At 42.5% G+C, this 19947-nt stretch overlaps 1 protein-coding gene across 2 annotated transcripts in view; it reads right to left on the bottom strand.

The window, feature by feature from the left end:
• Positions 1-13647: 13647 nt before the first annotated feature.
• Positions 13648-19947, bottom strand: part of LOC143289757 (uncharacterized) — a 76563-nt gene continuing 70263 nt past the window's right edge. For both annotated transcript variants that reach the window (XM_076598856.1, XM_076598855.1), the window contains exon 6: positions 13648-19361. In XM_076598856.1, the coding sequence (XP_076454971.1) occupies positions 18793-19361 (569 nt within the window). In that variant the 3' untranslated portion in view covers positions 13648-18792. The remainder of the gene's footprint in view (positions 19362-19947) is intronic.

The raw sequence follows: 19947 nt of genomic DNA, 5'->3' as shown, positions 1-19947 counted from the left end.
CACCGCACGCCCCCCCCCCCCCCCCACCCTCTCCCCACCACTCACCCCACACACGCGGATAACTTGATTAAACAAGAGTAATAAACATATGTTCTCAAATAAAAGCATTTCACATATTCGCTTTTAAAAACATTGCAATTAATTATTACATCGCAATTATTAAACAGAAATATATTTAGAATATGGACGTTAGCATTAGACATATTCATTGTACATTCATCCTGCATATTGCACATTATTCTTCCTACATATTGCACATTCATTATAACCAATTGTCACGTTTTAAGCTCAGTAAACACACACACACACACACACACACACACACACACACACACACACACCACAACTAGAACAAGGTACAGCCTATCATGCACGACTTTCACACGTCTCACATGAGAGTGCGCGCGCGCGCACACACACACCCACACACACACACACACAGTTCTCAAGAATTTAAAAGGTGGATTGAACATGGAATAAAAGTCTTCAGAGCTCTGGATTTCAACTTTAAAGTTCTGTAGCGTCGTCCTGATGGCAACAGCTCATAATACTTTGCTAAAATATGGGTGTCGTCAGTTGCTATCTGCCTGCTTTTTTTAACCACTCGACTTTCATACAGCTCTTGCATACTAGCTTGTTTCACTCCCACAGTTTTACTGCATACACTCATGACATCGTTCAAAACACGCTTACTCCTCACTCCCAAACTTCCATACCAGCACATAAATGAAACTGTAAGCACGGACTCGATACAACATCGATAATAACTTTGAAGAATATTTGAATTTATACCAACATTTCTAAGCTTCTGTAAACAAAAAATTCTAGATTGACATTTCTTATGAATGGAATCAACATTTCTGTCAAAAGTCAGCTTATTGTCTAAGATGGTCCCTAAATATTTATATTCATTGACCCTCTCCACTGTTTGACCATCAATAACAAGGTCAGCTACAGGCAAGGGGTCTTTCCGAAAATCTATTAACATTTCTTTTGTTTTCAATACGTTGAGATCCAGATAGTTTTTCTCACACCAGGAACAGAACTTTTTAATTTCACTGAAATAAATAGCATCAGAGTTGGACAGATCTTCAATTGCTGAGTCATCAGAATATTTTATGACAGGAGTTTCCTCCGTGCCTCTGCAGTCATTTGTGTACAGTGTAAAAAGAACAGGGGACAGCACTGTACCTTGGGGTGCACCAGTAGAAGTAGATTTTAGAGAAGAGTGGGCAGAATGAAAGCGGACGTGGGAGGGGGTCTGTGGGCCTGTGTCACAAGGGCACTGGTCAGTATGTGATATCTTCAGACGGTAGAGACGGGAGAGGAGCTGACAGTGTCCTGTTCGCTGTCTGAAGATTGTGACCTGTGCCGCTCTGTCCAGCTCGTGGATGCCGTCTTTTTCGTCTTTCGGCCCGATGTCCAGATGTTGGCGCCATGCTTTCCTGAAGCTGTCTCTCAGTATCGTTTTTACCTCGCTGTAGGACACTGGGTGGGCTGGCTGCTCTAATTTGCTGCCTGCCTTGGATAGGCGGTCCGCCTCTTCATTGCCCCCTATGCCACAGTGGGATGGGATCCACTGCAGCACCACAGCAATTCTCTGTTTGAGGAGATTCAGTTCTTTCCTGATGTCTCTAAAGATCTGCTCTTCTCCTGGCGCCTGGAGACTCTGCAGGATAGACTTGCAGTCAGTCAGGAACACTGTGTTGGTGGGTAGTGAGTCTTCCTGGCTGAGAGTCAGGGCTGCGAGTAGCAGAGCACAGGCCTCAGCACGGAAGTTGGTGGACAGGGTTCCTACCCACTGATGTGCTGATGGTTTTGCCGTCAGGGAATATACACCCCACTTCCTCCGTTCTTCACTGCTTCTTCAGAAGACCCATCTGTGTGTGCTCTTGCCCAGGTATCGGGAGGGTATTTTGTGCTCAGTGCTTCCAGAGTCAGCGACTTTAGTTCAGCTGCTATGTGGCACTCCTTGCTCTCGACACCTGGGATGCTGAGCATGATGGCTGGGGTGTCTGCCTGCCAGTCCTCATCGTTTTGGAGGGATTCAGTTGGCTGACTGGTTGCTGACAGAGGGTGGTGGTGTTTCCTCTCAAGAGCTTTGATGAAGTGGTTTGGGCTCTGTTGCTTCAGTTGGTTCTTTGTGGGGGCTTTCAGTTTGGGGAGAAGGGGGTGTGAAGGGGGTGAGTCTCTTCGGTTTTTCATTTTGCCATTCATTGTCCAAGCATAAGACAGTTAACACTTAACTCCAAAAGCCATAGTTGATCACTTTTCTACCAGTGTTCCATTAGCCACTGATAAGATTTTGAATGATTATTTATTGCTTTGAAAGTTTTCTGAACGACTCCAGTCCAGTTGGTATCCTCCTTTGTGTGTGTGTATCTCTGTGTGTGTGTGTGTGTGTGTGTGTGTGTGTGTGTAAACAGTGTGTGTGAGAATAATGATAGTGTATAAGCAGTGTCTCCACATGTGTGTGTGTGAGAGAGAGAGAGAGTAGTGTGTAAAAGCACATTAACTTGTGTTCGTGTGTAAGCAGTGCGTGTGTGTAAATCATGGATTGATTCTTAAACTTGTAGATGTTGAGCTAACTACTAAGTGAAACTGAATGGTCAAACCTTTTGAAAAAGAAACCATTATTTATATTTTGACTTTGACTTGTATTCAACGTTGGGTATCGTTGAAAAACAATCTTTAGCCTCTGTTCTGTATCCCAAAGAATGAGACGATTTTCTATGTTTATTTATTTAAAAAGAAAAGGGGGAAAAAAAGAGAGAGAGAGAGAGAGAAAAAAAAGAAGTCTTTGTCTGACATGCATGACATGTATTTGTTATGTTTATTTATTTAAAAAAAAAAAAAAAAGGAAAAAAGAAAAATATTAACTCACTCAGTACGGCCAGTCCTCTCTTCTCCTCTACACAGACCCCTCCGATGTCCAGTGGGTGTCTGAATGACCCAACCTTTAGCTTCCGTCGTCAGAATTGTGGTATTCTTTGTCAGCATTCACCTCTTCAGTATAAGAGCCTTCCGCTTGCAATATTTTGGTGATGGTAATTGGGGCGAAACGCTGTTAACGTCGTCTCTTTCGCCGTTCGTATGGAGAGAGTAAAAAGAAGACTGACATGTTTGAAGCTTGAAATCTTCAATAGTTTTCACACACACACACACACACACACATACACACACACACACACACACACACACACACATATATATATATATATATCAGAACTTCTAAGGGAAGTAAACAAGGCATCAGATAATCTTGTGTGGACAATGTTCATTGGTTTCTTCCCTTGGTTGTGTGACTGGGCTGTGTAGATTATCGGTAATTGTCCTGTCCACACTGTGAACAATTTTTCTGTCTTTGTATTTATTTATTCACTAATTTATTATTTTTCACAAAGATGAAATCAGAGTTGTGGTGGTGACTGGGAAGTAAATTCTTTCCCTTCTTTTCTTCTTCATTTTCTGATTTTTCTTTTCTTTTTTTTTCTGTTCATAAATCATTTGCATGTACTTTATGTTGACCTGCTGCAGTTCATTTTCTGTAGATTTTTGTGCCAGGTCTTTGTGGCTGTAAGCTTTCTTTTTGTTTGTATAACGTGATGAGGGTGTTTTTTTGTTTGTTTGTTTTTTCTGTATAAATGGTTTGGATTATGAATTGATGAGGGAAATGTCCAGCAACTCACCTTTCTGGATCAAGTGGCGTGGGGGAGAACAATGTGGCGGGAATGAATCCAAGAATGAAGCAGCAGTTTTGGAAATGAACGGGGGCTTGTGGAGTTGGTGCATGGTCGGGGAGTGTTTCCATCTCGGCAGGGGACGAGGGCAGCAGGTCTTCATGTTGGCGGTGCAGGGCCTTTGATGTTACTATTGATGGTGTTGGTTTTTTTTGTTTGTTTGTTTGTTGTTTTTTTTTCTTAACATTAACCGGTGAGTATCCATTTCAAAGCAACAATAATAGTTTTCCCAGTAGACTTGTTTTGGGCCTGCTGTTGTGTTTTGCTTTCTAGGGAAAGGCACATTACTCTGATTTTCCTCAGTCCAACCAGGTGTGAATGGGTTACCTGTCTTGGTAGGTAACAGCGGCAGAAGGAGAGGATTAGGCTCCTCCTTGCTATGCAAAGCCCTACACACACAGTGGATGTGAATTCACCGCCCTGATGGCTGTAAATAGCTATGGGACCTTTGACCTTTAACCTTTTATAACAAAGAGAATATACCCTCTATTCCATTTTCTACTCCCGCACAATTCCCCTCTGACCCCCGACCTTTTTTTTTTTTTTTTTTTTTTTTAATAAAAATTTTTGTTTGCTGTTTGAATTGCAAAATAATCACTGTATAAATAATTATGGACTGTGTGTGTTAGCAGTACTCTCACTCAGTTCATGGATCGTAGTTATTAATTTATTGGTAGTGCTACAAACTAGTTGACTGGATAACAAATATGCATTCAGGTTGCACTGACCTGTGCTGGATGGACGTGAACATGTATAGTGAGTGTGTTTGAAGTTTGATGGATGATTGTCGGGGTATGTTATTGGAAACAATATCCGTACATGTATTAATTAAGTGGGCAGCAATGTTTCTCTCCCCCCCCCCTCCCCAGTGTACATAGGGTCATATTTTTGGTTTTCTTACTACATGTTTTTCTTGTTATGTCTTGGGCTGGCGGCGTGATTGGACAGTGTTGAACATGAAAACTGCCAGGTCAGGTTGGAAAAAAACTCCAGAAAACCAAACCCATTCATTGTTGATGAATGGTGTTCAGATGGGGCATTCTTTTTTTTTTTTTCCATCTTTTAAAAAAATTTTTTTTAAACTGACATAGAATTCCCCAGGGGGGACGTTTCAGCATTGTTTGAAAAGACTTTTTTATGTGTCACAAGGCATAAATAAATGAAGTGAATGACCAGAAATAAAAATCCTTCAAGTACTTTGATGGTAATGGCTGTTAATTTGTGTGCACGTTTCTGGCTCAGATGTGTTTGGTTTCATTCACTCTATGCGTGGCTGATTCATTTCATGGACTGTATGAATTGTGCGTTATCAAGAACTGAGCCCAGGTGGTCATTTGGTTATTGCTTGTCAGTACTTGTAGCAGTTGATATTAGGGATGTTTCTTGATCTCAGGGTGGTTGCACTGCATTGTGAGTGGTAGTGGTAGTTAGTGATATTTACTGATCTCCTGTTTTAGCCCCCCCAAAACACACCACCACCACAGACACATACTGACAACAAGAAGGTTCCAGGTCAGTGCTTGGTCACACACATTTCTCTGCGCCTGAACGTCTGTTGTTTATAATGTTTGCGTTATAAACAGCTCTTTCTTGTTCTGACTAGCGTTGACTGAGAATATTTCGGCAGTCTTTCCAGCTATGAGAATATTTCGGCAGTCTTTCCAACTATGAGAATATTTCTGCAGTCTTTCCAGCTATGAGAATATTTCTGCAGTCTTTCCAGCTATGAGATCGGCAGTCTTTCCAACTATGAGAATATTTCTGCAGTCTTTCCAGCTATGAGAATATTTCTGCAGTCTTTCCAACTATGAGAATATTTCTGCAGTCTTTCCAACTATGAGAATATTTCTGCAGTCTTTCCAGCTATGAGAATATTTCTGCAGTCTTTCCAGCTATGAGAATATTACTATGAGAATAGAATATTTCTGCAGTCTTTCCAGCTATGAGAATATTTCTGCAGTCTTTCCAGCTATGAGAATATTTCTGCAGTCTTTCCAACTATGAGAATATTTCTGCAGTCTTTCCAGCTATGAGAATATTTCTGCAGTCTTTCCAACTATGAGAATATTTCTGCAGTCTTTCCAGCTATGAGAATATTTCTGCAGTCTTTCCAGCTATGAGAATATTTCTGCAGTCTTTCCAACTGTTTGATTCACTTGTCAGTTTGCGGAAGAACTTCAAGAAGACAGCAAAGTGTTGTCAGAAAATGTGGTGTTGACATGTTGAGCGTCGTGCCAAGTGGAACAAAATCAGGTGGGGTAAGAGAAAAGGGGTAGATCTCTGAGAATGTGTTCTGGCAATTTTGTTTTGCCAGGCATGGTCATACATATCCTGGTGCTTTGAAATACTGTGGAAGATTTCTTCAGCTTTGACTTGGTGCCGCTCACAGCACAAGCAGGAATGGTAAAAGTATATAGAATTCGTGGAATACTTCTACTGACTGACAATAGTTATGCCATGTCAACACGACAGCAGAAGTATTACGACACACAACCTACTGACTGACGTAATTTATAAATGAATCAACATAATCTTATGAGGTTTGCAAGGGCTTCTTTATTATGATGAGGTACAGAAAGAGAGTGTAGTGGCTAATTTATTGATGTGTTTTTGTTCGTTTGTTGTTTTGGGTATTTCAACATATTACTAACTGGTCCACAATCCTGCAGTGGATTTTTTTTTCCCCATTTCTTTGAGTTTGTAACCAGTGTCTGGGGGTTGAACATGATCAGCTGAATCCAGTCAGTCTCTTCAAAGTTTTTCCCTCCCTTTTGGGAAGCAGCCTTGGAGTTGCTAGTGTATGTATACAATCATCGTTCTATCCCTCCTTTGTGTGGGAACTGGAAAGAAGCAGAAGACGCTTAAAAAATAATTCAGATTTTTTCATCCTCTTTCCCTTTTCTTGGTAGATTTCTCTGAAGTGCTGTAGATAGTGTCCAAGTCTTCTGTAGGGTTGATACAACTTTTTAGATGATTCATCAATTAATTTGTTTAAAATGATGTTCCATATATTAGTCCCTAAAAGTCTCTGAAAAAAAACACAACCCTAGGTTTGTAAAAGATTTTGATGTTGGCTTTCTTTACTGTGAAAACAACATTATTTCTCTGGATGAATAAAAAAAAAAGCTCAGCATTTAACTGTTCCACCTGAATTTAAATTCAAATGTGTAATAATAATTTCAGAAAAGAAAACCCAGTGCTGAAAGAATCTTTTAGACCAATATTATAGTTTTTTGTTGTTGTTGTTTTTTTGCTGCTCCATCACATGCACTGTTTCAGTGGCATTAACTCACTCAGTACGGCCAGTCCTCTCTTCTCTACACAGACCCCTCGGATGTCCAGTGGGTGTCTCAATGATCCAACCTTTAGCTTCCGTCGTCAGAATTGTGGTATTCTTTGTCAACATTCACCTCTTCAGTGTAAGAGCCTTCCGCTTGTAATATTTTGATGGTGGTAATTGGGGAGAAACGCTGTTAACGTCGTGTCTTTGGCTGTTCGTATGGAGAGGGTTAACTCCACGCCGCTCATTCTGAGTCCCCCCATACACAGCCACACCCGGGTTCATCTGTCGCAGTCCCAGTGTTGGCAGTCCGCAGAGAACCATTGATGTTAGGTCACCAGGAGGCCACATACCAGAGGAGACCCTGCACTGCTGCTGAGTCACTCCAATGGTGTTCGGTAGTACCTGTTCTGATTTAATGTACTTAGGACACCACCTAATAAGCCCCCTACTGACGACAATAGTAGTTTAGTCGGGGAGCCAGACTGAGTGTCTCCCCCAGAGTGGAGACCGCCACCACGTCCCTCCAATGGCAGTCCCCCATAAATCCACCGACACAGAAACCTTTGAATGGACTCGCCCCAAGAGCGGAAGTGGAGGGGCATCAAAACTTAGGTCACTATGAGAGCAGGGCATGAAAGGCCACATGATTTGGGGCTTTAAAAAAATTTTTTTTTATTAATGATGGAGGAGGATGGTGATGACGATGTTGCCTTGGAGGTCCATTATGTTTTGGGACTACATGACAAGGCTGTACTCTGTGCTTCCTGTCATAATGATATCCTGGCATTAACCAGGCCTGAGCGATACAGACACTTGCAGTGTTGGTCAGGAAATTAGAGCAACACACCCAAAGATGTGAAGTAGATGATACTCAACAGTGTGGTCCCAGTCTTCCCATTTACGCCCATAGCACACTCAAACTCTGGGAAGGAGCTGGCCGTGGGCAGAAAAACCCACCTGTGCTGGGATTCAAACCCACATCCTCCCAGCCATCAGTCCGTGACGCTATCCACTTCGCCCCGGCAGATGGTACCAAACTTTCAGTTCTCTGCTTTGTAGCAGGTGATGATTCATGCAAGGGGCATAAGCCATTACTCATTGAAGTTTCCAACACAACAGTTTTAAATTGTTGGCCTTTTGTGTGTGTGCTTAAAAAAAAAAAAAAGATATTTTTTTCATACAGCCTTTAAAAAAAAAAGTGATTGAAAACCTGTGTGAACCCTAAATATGTTGTAAGTAAATGATATTATCTTTTTTCTTCCTTTTCCTTTTCGAATGCTTCCTCCTTTCTGGTTTCGTGCCTAATCAGTGTCCCCTGTGTATTGTATTACAGTCTCTCTCTCTCTCTTTTTTTTTTTTTTTATCTATGTCTCGACTTCTTACAGAATATTTTGTTGATTCATTTAGTTATTTATTTATATGTATTCTCATTTTGATGAGAGTTTTCTTTTTGACTTTTGTGTGTGTGTGTGTGTGTGTGTGTGTACAGTTGTACGGTTACACCATATATTACATCATATAAGATTAGGCGTAAATGCTCACAATATTAATTATGATAACAATTGAATGTGTGTGTGTGTGTGTGTGTGTGTGTGTGTGTGTTGTAATCTGTATCATGAATTGTATGGTGAGAGGAGCATCTCGTGAGATTATGTGCATACTTCTTTAATTAAGCAGGACAATATTTGTCTGAAATTTCTGTTTCAGAGGTCAGGTATTTTTTGATTACCTTATGCTGATAATGTTATTATCATTGTGAATTGTTTTTATCATTTTGGTTGTGTGTTGCTATTCTCATACCAACACATTATTCTAATTTTGTTTATTCTTGCTTGGTACGGTTGGCTTTCTAAACTGAACCGTTTTTGGATTTCGGAAGCTTGAAAACTGAGCTTTGTTCAACCGATTAAATCAACAATTCTCCATCGATTTTCACTGTTTCAGTGAACCACCCTGTCTTTTTCTGCAGTGGTCTCATGTAGTGCTGATCCAGGCATGTAGCTGTGAGGTAGAACGAGTTAATTTGTGTATTTCATTTTTTGCGTGTACACACACTCTCTGGCCGAAACAGGTGTTTGACTTGTGATCCAGTGTTCACCAGTAATCAGCGTGTGAGGCCTCAGTTTGGTATTGTGGCCTCGGGGAAAGGCACTTTATATTTTCCTCACACCTCCCAGGTTTGAATAACTACCTTACTTAAGTTGGAGAGGGTTAAAACATGGAGAGGACTGGGCCTTACCCTCCTGTACTTAGCCGTACACACTGGAAATGAATTCACTGCCCCCGATGGGCGTAAAAGGCTATTTAAGCATTAATCTTTTAACCTAACCCTTTAACCTATACATGCGAAGCAGTTAAAGACGTGCCTGCTCATTTGTTGACCTTGAACTTGAAGACTGGGAAAACCATCCACAGAAACCCTACCAGGTGCTGCCAGAATCCACATCACAAACCCTCACCGTTCACCTCTCTCAGTTTCTGGCCATTTGACCTGCCGTGTCCAGTTCTCTGGTTTTGTTTACTGAACTTGCCCACAGCATCAGTGTGGCAGAATGGTCAAGATGCCCGTCAGCCAATACAGTGTCTGTGCGGGTCTGGGTTTCAATCCCGTTCTCACCCTTTCTCCCAAGTTCGACTGGAAAATCAAACTGAGCGTCCAGTCATTCAGATCAGATGATAAACCAAGGTCCCATGTGCAGCATGCATTTGGTGCACTGAAAAACAACAACAACAACCTTGGCAACATAAGTGTTGGCCTGCAGCAAAGTTCTGCTGGAGAAATCCTTTCTGAGAGGTACATTAATATCTACATGCATGCACTCAAGGCCTGACCAGTGTGTTGGGTTACACTGCTGGTCAGGTATCTGCCTAGCAGATGTGGTGAAGGTGTATGAGTTTGTCTGAACACAGTGACGCCTCCCTGAGAAACAATCTGACTGCATCGCATTCAGATTCTGCCTGCACTATCTAGGTGCAGGTGTTCTGAAAAGAAGTGAAGTATTTGTCACACTCACAGCCTTGATGGATAAATTGCGCTTTAGAAATTAATGTCTTTGATTTAAAAAAACAACAGCAATAAAAAAAAAAAACTATCATCGGTGTCAGTAGAAGTTGGTAACCAATTGCCAGGTTTGAAAGAATGATTTATTTTTTCACGTGCTTGACAGTGAACAGTTTTGCCCATTTTTCTTCTCAGTCATTTTTTTGTTTTAGTGAAGTGTGAGTAATGTCACCAAATTGTGAATTTTCAGAGGAACGTTAGGTCTGTTTTTATTTAGTGTGATTGGGGGTTGGGAGGGGGTTGGGGAATGAGAATAACCATTTCTTGGAGGACTTTTTAAAGGAATGTAGGGAAAGGGAAGTGTCTGCACACACACACACACACACACACACACACACAAAGAGAGAGAATCAAACATTGACAGTATACTTTAAGACTATACAGGATTTTGATTGGATTCAGTTGATTATACATTGTTTATTTATTGTCACTTTCAGTGCATAGTTTTGGTGATGCCATACAGTGTGTGTTCATGTGCATTTGTGTCTCCATCATAATTGAGTGTGGTGTGTGTGCTGTTGCAAATCTGTGTACATATGTGCGACTGAAATTATTTATTTACCAACTGTAGACAACAACAAAAAGATGAAAAAGAAAACAACAAAAAAAGAAGTGTGAAATCAGGGGGTGTTGGGATAGCGGGGTTGACAGTCTGGATGAGTTATAGAACTTGGAATGGGAGGTAGGGTTATTTCCCATGCTAGAATGTGTTTTACTTTTCATTCGCAAAACTTTTAAGTGTTGATCTTATTGGTAAAATGCTTTGATGAACATCAACCAGGGAGTTCCTATAGAATGGTTGGTTCCTGTTTTTTCTTCTTTTTTTTTATGGGATGGTATGTGTGTATTAGTATACTCTGTTACTGAACTGTAGTGAACATGGTTAAAAAGATTATAGACATTGATGTGTCATAAGAGGTGCCATAGCAAACCAGTTAGGCGTTGGACTTGTTATCCAGTGTTCACCAGTGATTGGGGCTTGCAACCTTGATTCGACATGGTTTTGTGTCCCTGGGAAACCAGAAAGGGACTTACCTCCAATTTTCCTCTCTCCACCTATGTGTGATTGAGTATCGTACTTAGGTTTGGGAAGGTTAAAATGGTGGAAGGAGACATCTGGGCCTCACAGAGCCCTGGACACAGTGGATATGAATTCACTGCCCCGATGACCATGAAAGATTATGAGGCCTTTAACCTTATAACTCTATGCATGTCTGTGTCAGAAGACATTTCAGTGTCAAGGACAGTTGGGGGATCCTGTGTTTGGATGTGTTGGAGTGAGTTGCACTGTGATGCCTGAGTTTTGACTTGGTCTTTCATCTCACAATGACCCAATGGGTACAGGACTGAATTCCGATATTAATTTGGTTGTATTTTACTTGGGGGTGGGATGGGAGTGTGTTATTGCTGCTTTAGTATTTTAGATCACAAGAGTATGCATCTTTGCGCGTGCGTGTGTGTTTGTTGAGTCACTTTGTATGCATGTTACAAGCTTTGGTATTAAATGTGTGTGTGTGTGCGTGTGTGTGTTGAGTCACTTTGTATGCATGCTGAAAGCATTGGTATTGTGTGTGTGTGTGTGTGTGTGTTGAGTCACTTTGTATGCATGCTGAAAGCATTGGTATTGTGTGTGTGTTGAGTCACTTTGTATGCATGCTGAAAGCATTGGTATTGTGTGTGTGTGTGTTTTGAGTCACTTTGTATGCATGCTACAAGCATTGGTATCAAGTGTGTGTGTGTTTGTTCAAGGACACGTGTTCATGTATGCATGAACTTGTGTGTGTATGCTTGCTACTCTTCAGATGATTATGAGGTGCAGATTTCTTCTGTAACTTTTCCTTGTATTTTAATAACCAGGTTTGGACATCTGCATTCAGGTATTCCTTGAGCACAGTCACCAAATTCTGTTTGGTGGGTGACCCGATTCATTTATCTGTAACTGTGACCTTGTCATCCTGTCCTGGTTGATATTCCATGGTTAAGAATTGTCTCCTTTTGTACTGCCACTGCATGTTAATTGCAATGTTGTTATGAGTCCAAAATTTAAAATAATTTCTTGGAAATGAAGTGCAGGGCATGAATTGTAAATACATGTTTTTTTTCCTTGTTTTTTTTTGTGGGGGTGGGAGTAATGTAAGATGTGATATATGTCACATGTACAGTTGCATTTATCCCAATGTTTTCCACTGTGTGAAATGATTATTTTATGGCATTGAATACATGTTTCATTTGGATGAATGCTGTTTAACTTGCGGTTTTTACACACATGTTCACCGCGGATGGGGAACACTTTAACAGGTTATTTAACAGAGGAATGACTGCTTGCATGTTCCTCCGTAAATTATAAAGAATGATTGGGCAATTAGTGAGTGAGTGTACCTGTGTTTTACCACTGCGGTAAAAAATATATCAATTATTGAATGACTTTGATAATCAATCACTGAGGCATATTTCTGATGGAATAAAGGGACATAATCATTTCCTTGATGGACTGTTTTGTGTGTCCTGTGTCTGGGATAGGTGAATTTTTTCCAAGTTGATATCCCATCAGCATTACTCCCATGTCGCTCATTTCGGAGTGCCCCCGTCATGGGCATACCTGGGTTCGTCTGTCACAGACCCAGCGCTGGCAGTCCAAAGGGAACCATCAATGCCAGGTCGCCAGAAGGCCACCCGTCAGAGGAGACCCTGCATTGCTGCCGAATCACTTCGGTGGTGTTCAGTAGTGCCTGTTACTGATTTAACATACTTAGGACACCACCTACAATGCCCCTCTGCTGACGACAGTAATCGCTTTGTCATGGAACCAGACTGAGTGAAGGCACCCTCCAGAGAGGAGACCACCAGCATGTTCTCCCACTGCAGTCCCCAAAGACTGCCCACACCGAAGACCTCAACAGGAACTCACCCCAAGGAATAAGGGGGGGGGGTTGAAACTGAGATGGCATCTTTGCTGTTAGGGGGAGACTGATATAATTTCTATTTTATTTATTTATTTAATCATTTAAAAAAATTTTTTCACAAAAAGTAGCACAAAAAGGAATAGGAAAGAAAAATTACAACTATGTGTGTGTATACACATATATATGGAAAAGCAGTAACCTTTTTTCCCTATTTTTCTATTTTTAATTTTGATATTTTATAAATCATCTTGATGACAATTAAATGATGGAGACTGAAAGGGAGAGACATTTCTTCTTTTTTTGTTGTTGTTGTGATATTCCATTCTTACATTTTTTTTTATGTTTTGCTCATGATGCAGTGGTTGTATATACCAGGACTGAAACATGAACAGTTCCAGAACATTTAAGAAAATAAAATTAAAAAAACAAAAACCCCCTCACCACCAACAGTCTTAAGGGAGTTAACCCACGGTTTCAGTGTGGTGGTAGGATTTCTCTCCCTTGCACTGACTGCCCTGATGGGTATGGGGCTAAACATTTCTGAAGAAAAATCTTTTATTTTAATTCTTTTAACTCTTGACTATGCGCAGAACGAACAGCATGCAGTGACATATCCTTGTGGACGTTGAACCTGATATCCTAATTTTAAAGCTGACAATTTTATAAATAAAAATATTAATTATTCTTTCTCCCTTCCTGAAACAGCATACTTGTGCGCTCACACAAAAACACACTGGCACACAGATATGTGCGTGTTTTAATGGCAATTGATGTCCATGGAACAAAAAGAGTAAACAACAGAAGGAAATGTGTCATGAATATCGCTGCTTTTCGTTCATCATGTTCACCTCTCTCTCTCTCTCAGTCTCTCTCTCTCTCCCAGCCCCCCACTCACATCAGCATACATGATTATAACAAATCTGAATTCGTGTACCGTTTCATATCAAGTGTCTTACATTCAAAACCAAAAAATTTAATTCAAGCAAATCATGATTTCTGTAATCCTATGCCGTGCTTCTGACCACAGGTCATGCATGAATTAATACTCATGTATGCAAATAAGTTTTTGGAGCACAGGAGAAGCGGAAAACGGAATTGAGATTAGGAAATAGAAATACAAATATATTCTTGACTAGAAACAAATTATCCAGGAAAACGGATACAACACTGACGTTAAGTACACAAGGAAGGTGTGGCTGGTTCCCACTGAAAACGGCACCGCTGAAACTGACCCATCTGCTGTTATCACAACACAAAAGGCAAAAGTTTTGAGTATTTGGATACTGTGAGATCATACATAATTATATGTAAAATAGATATAACATTGCACACGTCCCATTCAATGAAAATCTCATATCCATCGATTAATACGAGTCACAAAGTTTCAACTGATGAACTTTGTTGGTCAGTAGACCAGTGTCATTTGCTGGTTGGGTACTGAAGCTTTTTCACCCTTTCTTCTCTCTCTTCTTTATATATATATATATATATATTTTTTTTTTTTTTTCCCATTATACAATATTCTTAAATTTGGACACACCCCACAACCATTCAATGCCTCAGCCTGTCTCTACTCCCTTTGCAAGAGAGAGAGATAGAGGGGGGTGGTGGGGGTGGGGTGGGGGGGGAAGAGAGAGATAGAGAGGGAGAGTTTGTGTGTGCGCTGGAGAGTGTGTGTGTGTGTATGTGTGTGTGTTGAAGGGACACACAACTGTTGCATTGTTGTTGGTTTTGTTGTTGTTGTTGTTGTTTCACGATGATCAAGGGAGGGAAGAGGGAGGCAGGGGAGGAGGGATGATGGTGGTGAAGCAAAATTTTTGGTCAGAGACTGCATGACAGTACAGTCCCCTCCCCCCACCCCTCCCCCCCCTCCCCTCCACACAGAGTTTACGTCAAATACGCCAGGTGTTACCAGGCATTCCCAATCCACAAAACAAAAATACACGAGTCGTCTCGCCATGTAGGATGTGACACTGAAAACAGTTCCACAAGTCAAGTGGGGGAGGGCGGGAGTAGCTGAAATAAAATATATGGAAACAAATACAAATAACTTGTGCATTAGAACGAAATATAATTTCTAAAAAATATATACATAATGCCTGAGTTTTCATGTTTGATTGAAACCAGTCCGCGCCAACTTGGAGTATTCAATCTAAGTAATGGCCATGCATGTCTTTAAGTATCAAAACGTTCAAAATTAGGTGACTTTTTAACACAGAACATACGAGCACAAACACACACGAATGTTTGGAGCTTAAAGTGCACAACATGGTATCCCAGATCAACTCTATTCTTCCCCAATGAGAAATGTGAATGAGCGCAAACGCGCCTTCTCTCTCTCTCTCTCTCTCTCACACACACACACACACACACACTACACATCTAATAATTCTTATCACTCGAAGTGTAAAGCGTTAGATTAAAGAGAATTTACACGTAGCCAAGTTCAAAAGACTCTAACAACGTATACCCTGTCAAGCATGCACAAGCACACACAGACGCAGACACAGACACAGACATGCATCCATCGTGAAGAACTAAAAGTCAACGATACTGTTGGCAACCTGTCGGCTTCCACTCCGTTTACAACGCACCATAAAATTAATGATGATAAAAATAGTCACAACTATGATATGAACAAAGATCACCACAACGGCAAGGAAATGAAAATGTAAGCAAAACCAACGAAACAAACAAACAAAATCTTGAACCAACTCAGTTGACACATTTATCTTGAAAATGAAAGCAAGTAATAGTTTAGCTTATGGGGAAAAAAACACACACAAAAAACGAGGTGTGGGTGTGGGAGAACATTGAAAAAAGTGAGCAGTTCACCCAGTCTTTAGACACAATATCAAAGGAAATGCCAGGATACTGCCAAAAGTCTTTATACTGAAATAAAACTGAAGAAAGAAAAAAAAGATCGCTTGCAGTTCTTTACCACCTGCAGATACAAATCATGATGTGAAGAATCAACAAGAAAAAGAGGAAATGATTTGTCATAAACGATCATAAAAATGACAGAGGCAGAAATCTGTCCAAGTCTTCAGACACAATAAAACATACCGGACATTGTATTTTTGTGAAAAGCACAATATGGTTATAGCAATAAGATCAACGCGGAGGAGTAAGGAATCAACTTTTGTTGGCATCATAAACTCCTGAAGATTCACCGACGTTGCACTTTAGCTTATCGCCCATTTAGTTGGCAACCCCCTGTATCTTTATCACTGACACAATCTCGCCGTCTTGTTCTCGCGGCATGAAGAATATTGCGGCATAAGTTACGGGGGGAAAAAAATTCAACCACACTCCAATCGTCCAATCGTCGATGACCTCAACAGAATATCGCACAGGGGAAGATATTTTTGTTTTCGTTTTTTTTCTTTTTTTTTTCTTTTTCTTATTTCTTTAATAATGTACCGTATTGAGGATTTTCAAAAGATTTTCCACGGTACCGCACTGGTTATTTCAAAGGATTTTCCATCGAGTAATCGCACTGGAGATTTCAATGGATTGTCCAGAGTTCCGCACTGAGGATTTCAAAGGATTTTCCACGAGTACCGCACTGGGGATTTCAAAGGATTTTCCATCGAGTAATCGCACTGGGGATTTCAATGGACTGTCCAGAGTTCCGCACTGAGGATTTCAAAGGATTTTCCAGAGTTCCGCACTGAGGATTTCAAAGGATTTTCCAGAGTTCCGCACTGAGGATTTCAAAGGATTTTCCAGAGTTCCGCACTGAGGATTTCAAAGGATTTTCCAGAGTTCCGCACTGAGGATTTCAAAGGATTTTCCAGAGTTCCGCACTGAGGATTTCAAAGGATTTTCCATCGAGTATCGCACTGAGGATTTCAAAGGATTCTCCAGAGTTCCGCACGACGATTTAAAGGATTTTCCAGAGTTCCGCACCGACGATTTCAAAGGATTTTCCAGAGTTCCGCACCGACGATTTCAAAGGATTTTCCAGAGTTCCGCACCGACGATTTCAAAGGATTTTCCCTATTATCGCACTATGTTTTTCCATAGAGCACCACTCTGGGGATTTTAAAGACTTTTTCTTTAAACGCACCTTTCCCCCAACTTGGTCACATTCAAACAAAATATCTCCCGAATATTCTTCATGTACTTTATCTTCAAATGGGCAAGTCACATACGTTTTTTTTTTCTTCTCTTCCACATTCAACAGTTGGATACACCGCCTGTCACCATTCCAAATCCAGAACAAAGAGGGTATAGTAGAACAGTGACAGGAGTCACCTGCTTTCCCCCTGTACAGCTTCCATCGCACACGGCGTTCACCGACACAGACGTGGATGGAGCCCGTGTGGTGAAAGAAGGCCAGCAACGTTCCGGAGTTCAGGCATGGAAAACTGATGAACGGAAAGTCTCTTCGGGAGTGGCAGTGTGGAAAATCGGGAATGCGTGTTTTCTGAATACATTTTGGACAGTTATCATGTACCTATTAATAATTTAAACAACAACAACGCAGACACGTGTCATCATACGTAAAGATGCCAGACTCTTGATTGGCGTTGTCAACAATCACTCTGTGTCGATGATGTCGAGGACAAGAAATCCCGTGACCTACAACACACAGCTGAACAGAACCGTTTACAATGTCTCCAGGACTGATAATAAATATGATACGGCAAGTCGTTTTTTCTTTCTTTTTTCTGGATTGGGAACGGTTAAATAACACAGCGACTTTGGTTTCCGGGAATGGGAACTTTTCCTTCACTGTCATCTATCAATGGGTGATGGCAGGTTCCTCTGGTCCGAGGGTATCACTGAGAAGGAGGTCCTTGGCGACTAGTCCTGTTGTGGCTGTGCAGGCCGATCCTTGAGCGACACACCCTGGCACACAAAGGGCAAGGAAATCCGTGGGTAGGGGGACTCCGGGCGGCTGATGCTTTCCTCCTGTGCTTTTTTCCCCCCGTGGGGAGCCTTTTTGCAGCTTCAAAGGTCTCAGCGCCTTGCTTGGGGGTTGTTCTTCAGCTGTCTCACTGTTTCTGGCGATGATTCCCGTGTCTTCTTCAGGACTGCCAGGTGCATTGAGTTGACGTTTCCGCTGGCTTTTGTCTCACTTTCGTGGGGGTCCTCCGTCATTTCTTCTTCTTCGTTCGTGGGCTGCAACTCCCACGTTCACTCGTACGTACACGAGTGGGCTTTTACGTGTATGACCGTTTTTACCCCGCCATGTAGGCAGCCATACTCAGTTTTCCGCGTGGGGGCGGGGGTGGTGGGAGGGGGGGGGGGGGGTCACGTTTGCCATGAAGGAGTGTCACCACACTGAACAGCACAGTGAGTTGCTGGTGACGCAGAGTGGAGGTCAACGACCTGCTGGCTGACACCCTTCAGGACGCGTTGTTCAGGGCTGGGGTCTCGGTACGGGGAAGGTCGCCATGTTCTAGGGGGTGAGTCCTGGTGGGAGGTCCGTCTGGCGTTCTATGGGGGCTCCTGGCTGTCAAAAATGGTAGTGGGGGTGGGGTTGTGGGGGTTGAAGTCATGGCAGTTCTTCTGGCATTCCGCAGAGAGATGGAATTGAGAGTAGGAAGGGGAGGGAGGGGGGGGGGGGAGTCCTGGTAACCCACAATATCTCCTCCCACTGACTTCTAATATCCGGTGGAGTTTAAAGACCTGTTGGCTGACGCTCTTCAAGTCGAGATGTTCGAGGCTGTGGTCTTGAAAAGATGGATATGTGTTGAAGTTCCGCAATGTATCCCACCCCTACACCACTCCACAACTTACTCCCACCTCCACAGCTCACCCTCACACCCCACCCCTCACACGTTGCTCAGTCAGTCAGTACACCTCCACGTGACTGTGAGAGGAGACGGCCGCTGGTGGTGGTGGCGGTGGTGGGGGTGGTGGAGGAGGGTGTGGGGGTGGGGCGTGGTAAGCCATGTACCCCGGGCCGGATGGAACTGACGCCCCGCCGTCCTCCCCACCACCCCTACCCCCCATCAAGTGACCTCCCAACCCCATCACGCCCCCCAACGTTCCAGCCCCGTTCTCCATCATTCCCCCCGTGGTGGTGGTGCCGGTGGTGGTGGGAGGAGCCACAACGCCGGCCACGCCCCCAGGTGAAGAGCCACGCCCACCCAGGAAAGGGCTTACTACGGAGGGGGGCATGCCGGCGAAAGGCGAGCTCCAGGCCTCTGAGTGTGGCGGTGTGGTGGTTCCTGGCCGGGGGTGGAGTGACGGTGGGGGCCCTCCCGGGTGCTCGGGGTCCAAGGAAGAAGGAGGAGCAGGGCGAGGAGGAGGAGGGTAGAGGTCACCGCCCGAGTGGTGGAGGTGGTGACCTTGACCCAGCCCCGGGGAGAGGGAGTGGTGGTGGTGAGGGTGAGGGTGATCCAGATCGTCAAGGCTTCCTGCAGTGAGGCAAGAATCAGAATCAGAAGTTTGTTCGTTCAAAGCCGTCAAAGACTAAACCGACGGAATTATAACTAACCACACGCCTGTGCTCGATGTACGCTGCTAGCTTGATGTTGCTGTGCTATTTAAGTGTGTACGTGGACGATGTTTTCCGCATAAAGAGTTGTTCACACCAAGTGACAAAAAAGACAGAGAGGCGAAGGGGTTTGAACGAAAGAAGACCATCTACTGTCGTTTTTTTGGGTTTTTTTTTATAGTGGGAAATAAGTAAATAAGTAAGTAAACTTGCACATAAACATTAAATCATACATGTCAAACTGGGTAAAATATATACAAGCTATCGATTATTTGCATCGCCACACGATTTGATGTATGACAGTAAAACAATATCGTTAGCTGAGAGCTGACAATTTCTCTGCTTCTGAATGTTCGATAATATAAGAGCACTGCAACACAATTTCTGAGGGCAACACACACACACACACACACACACACACACGCACACACACTTACATATACCATTTACAAAATCTGCAGTTCCATCTGCTACCATTAGAGATGTTTCATACGATAGCCAACATC

Source organism: Babylonia areolata, chromosome 14 (genome assembly GCF_041734735.1).
Source record: "Babylonia areolata isolate BAREFJ2019XMU chromosome 14, ASM4173473v1, whole genome shotgun sequence".
Taxonomy (NCBI): domain Eukaryota; kingdom Metazoa; phylum Mollusca; class Gastropoda; order Neogastropoda; family Buccinidae; genus Babylonia; species Babylonia areolata.
The sequence above is the reverse complement of the archived record's forward strand: the minus strand, read 5'-3'. Positions and strand labels throughout refer to the sequence as shown.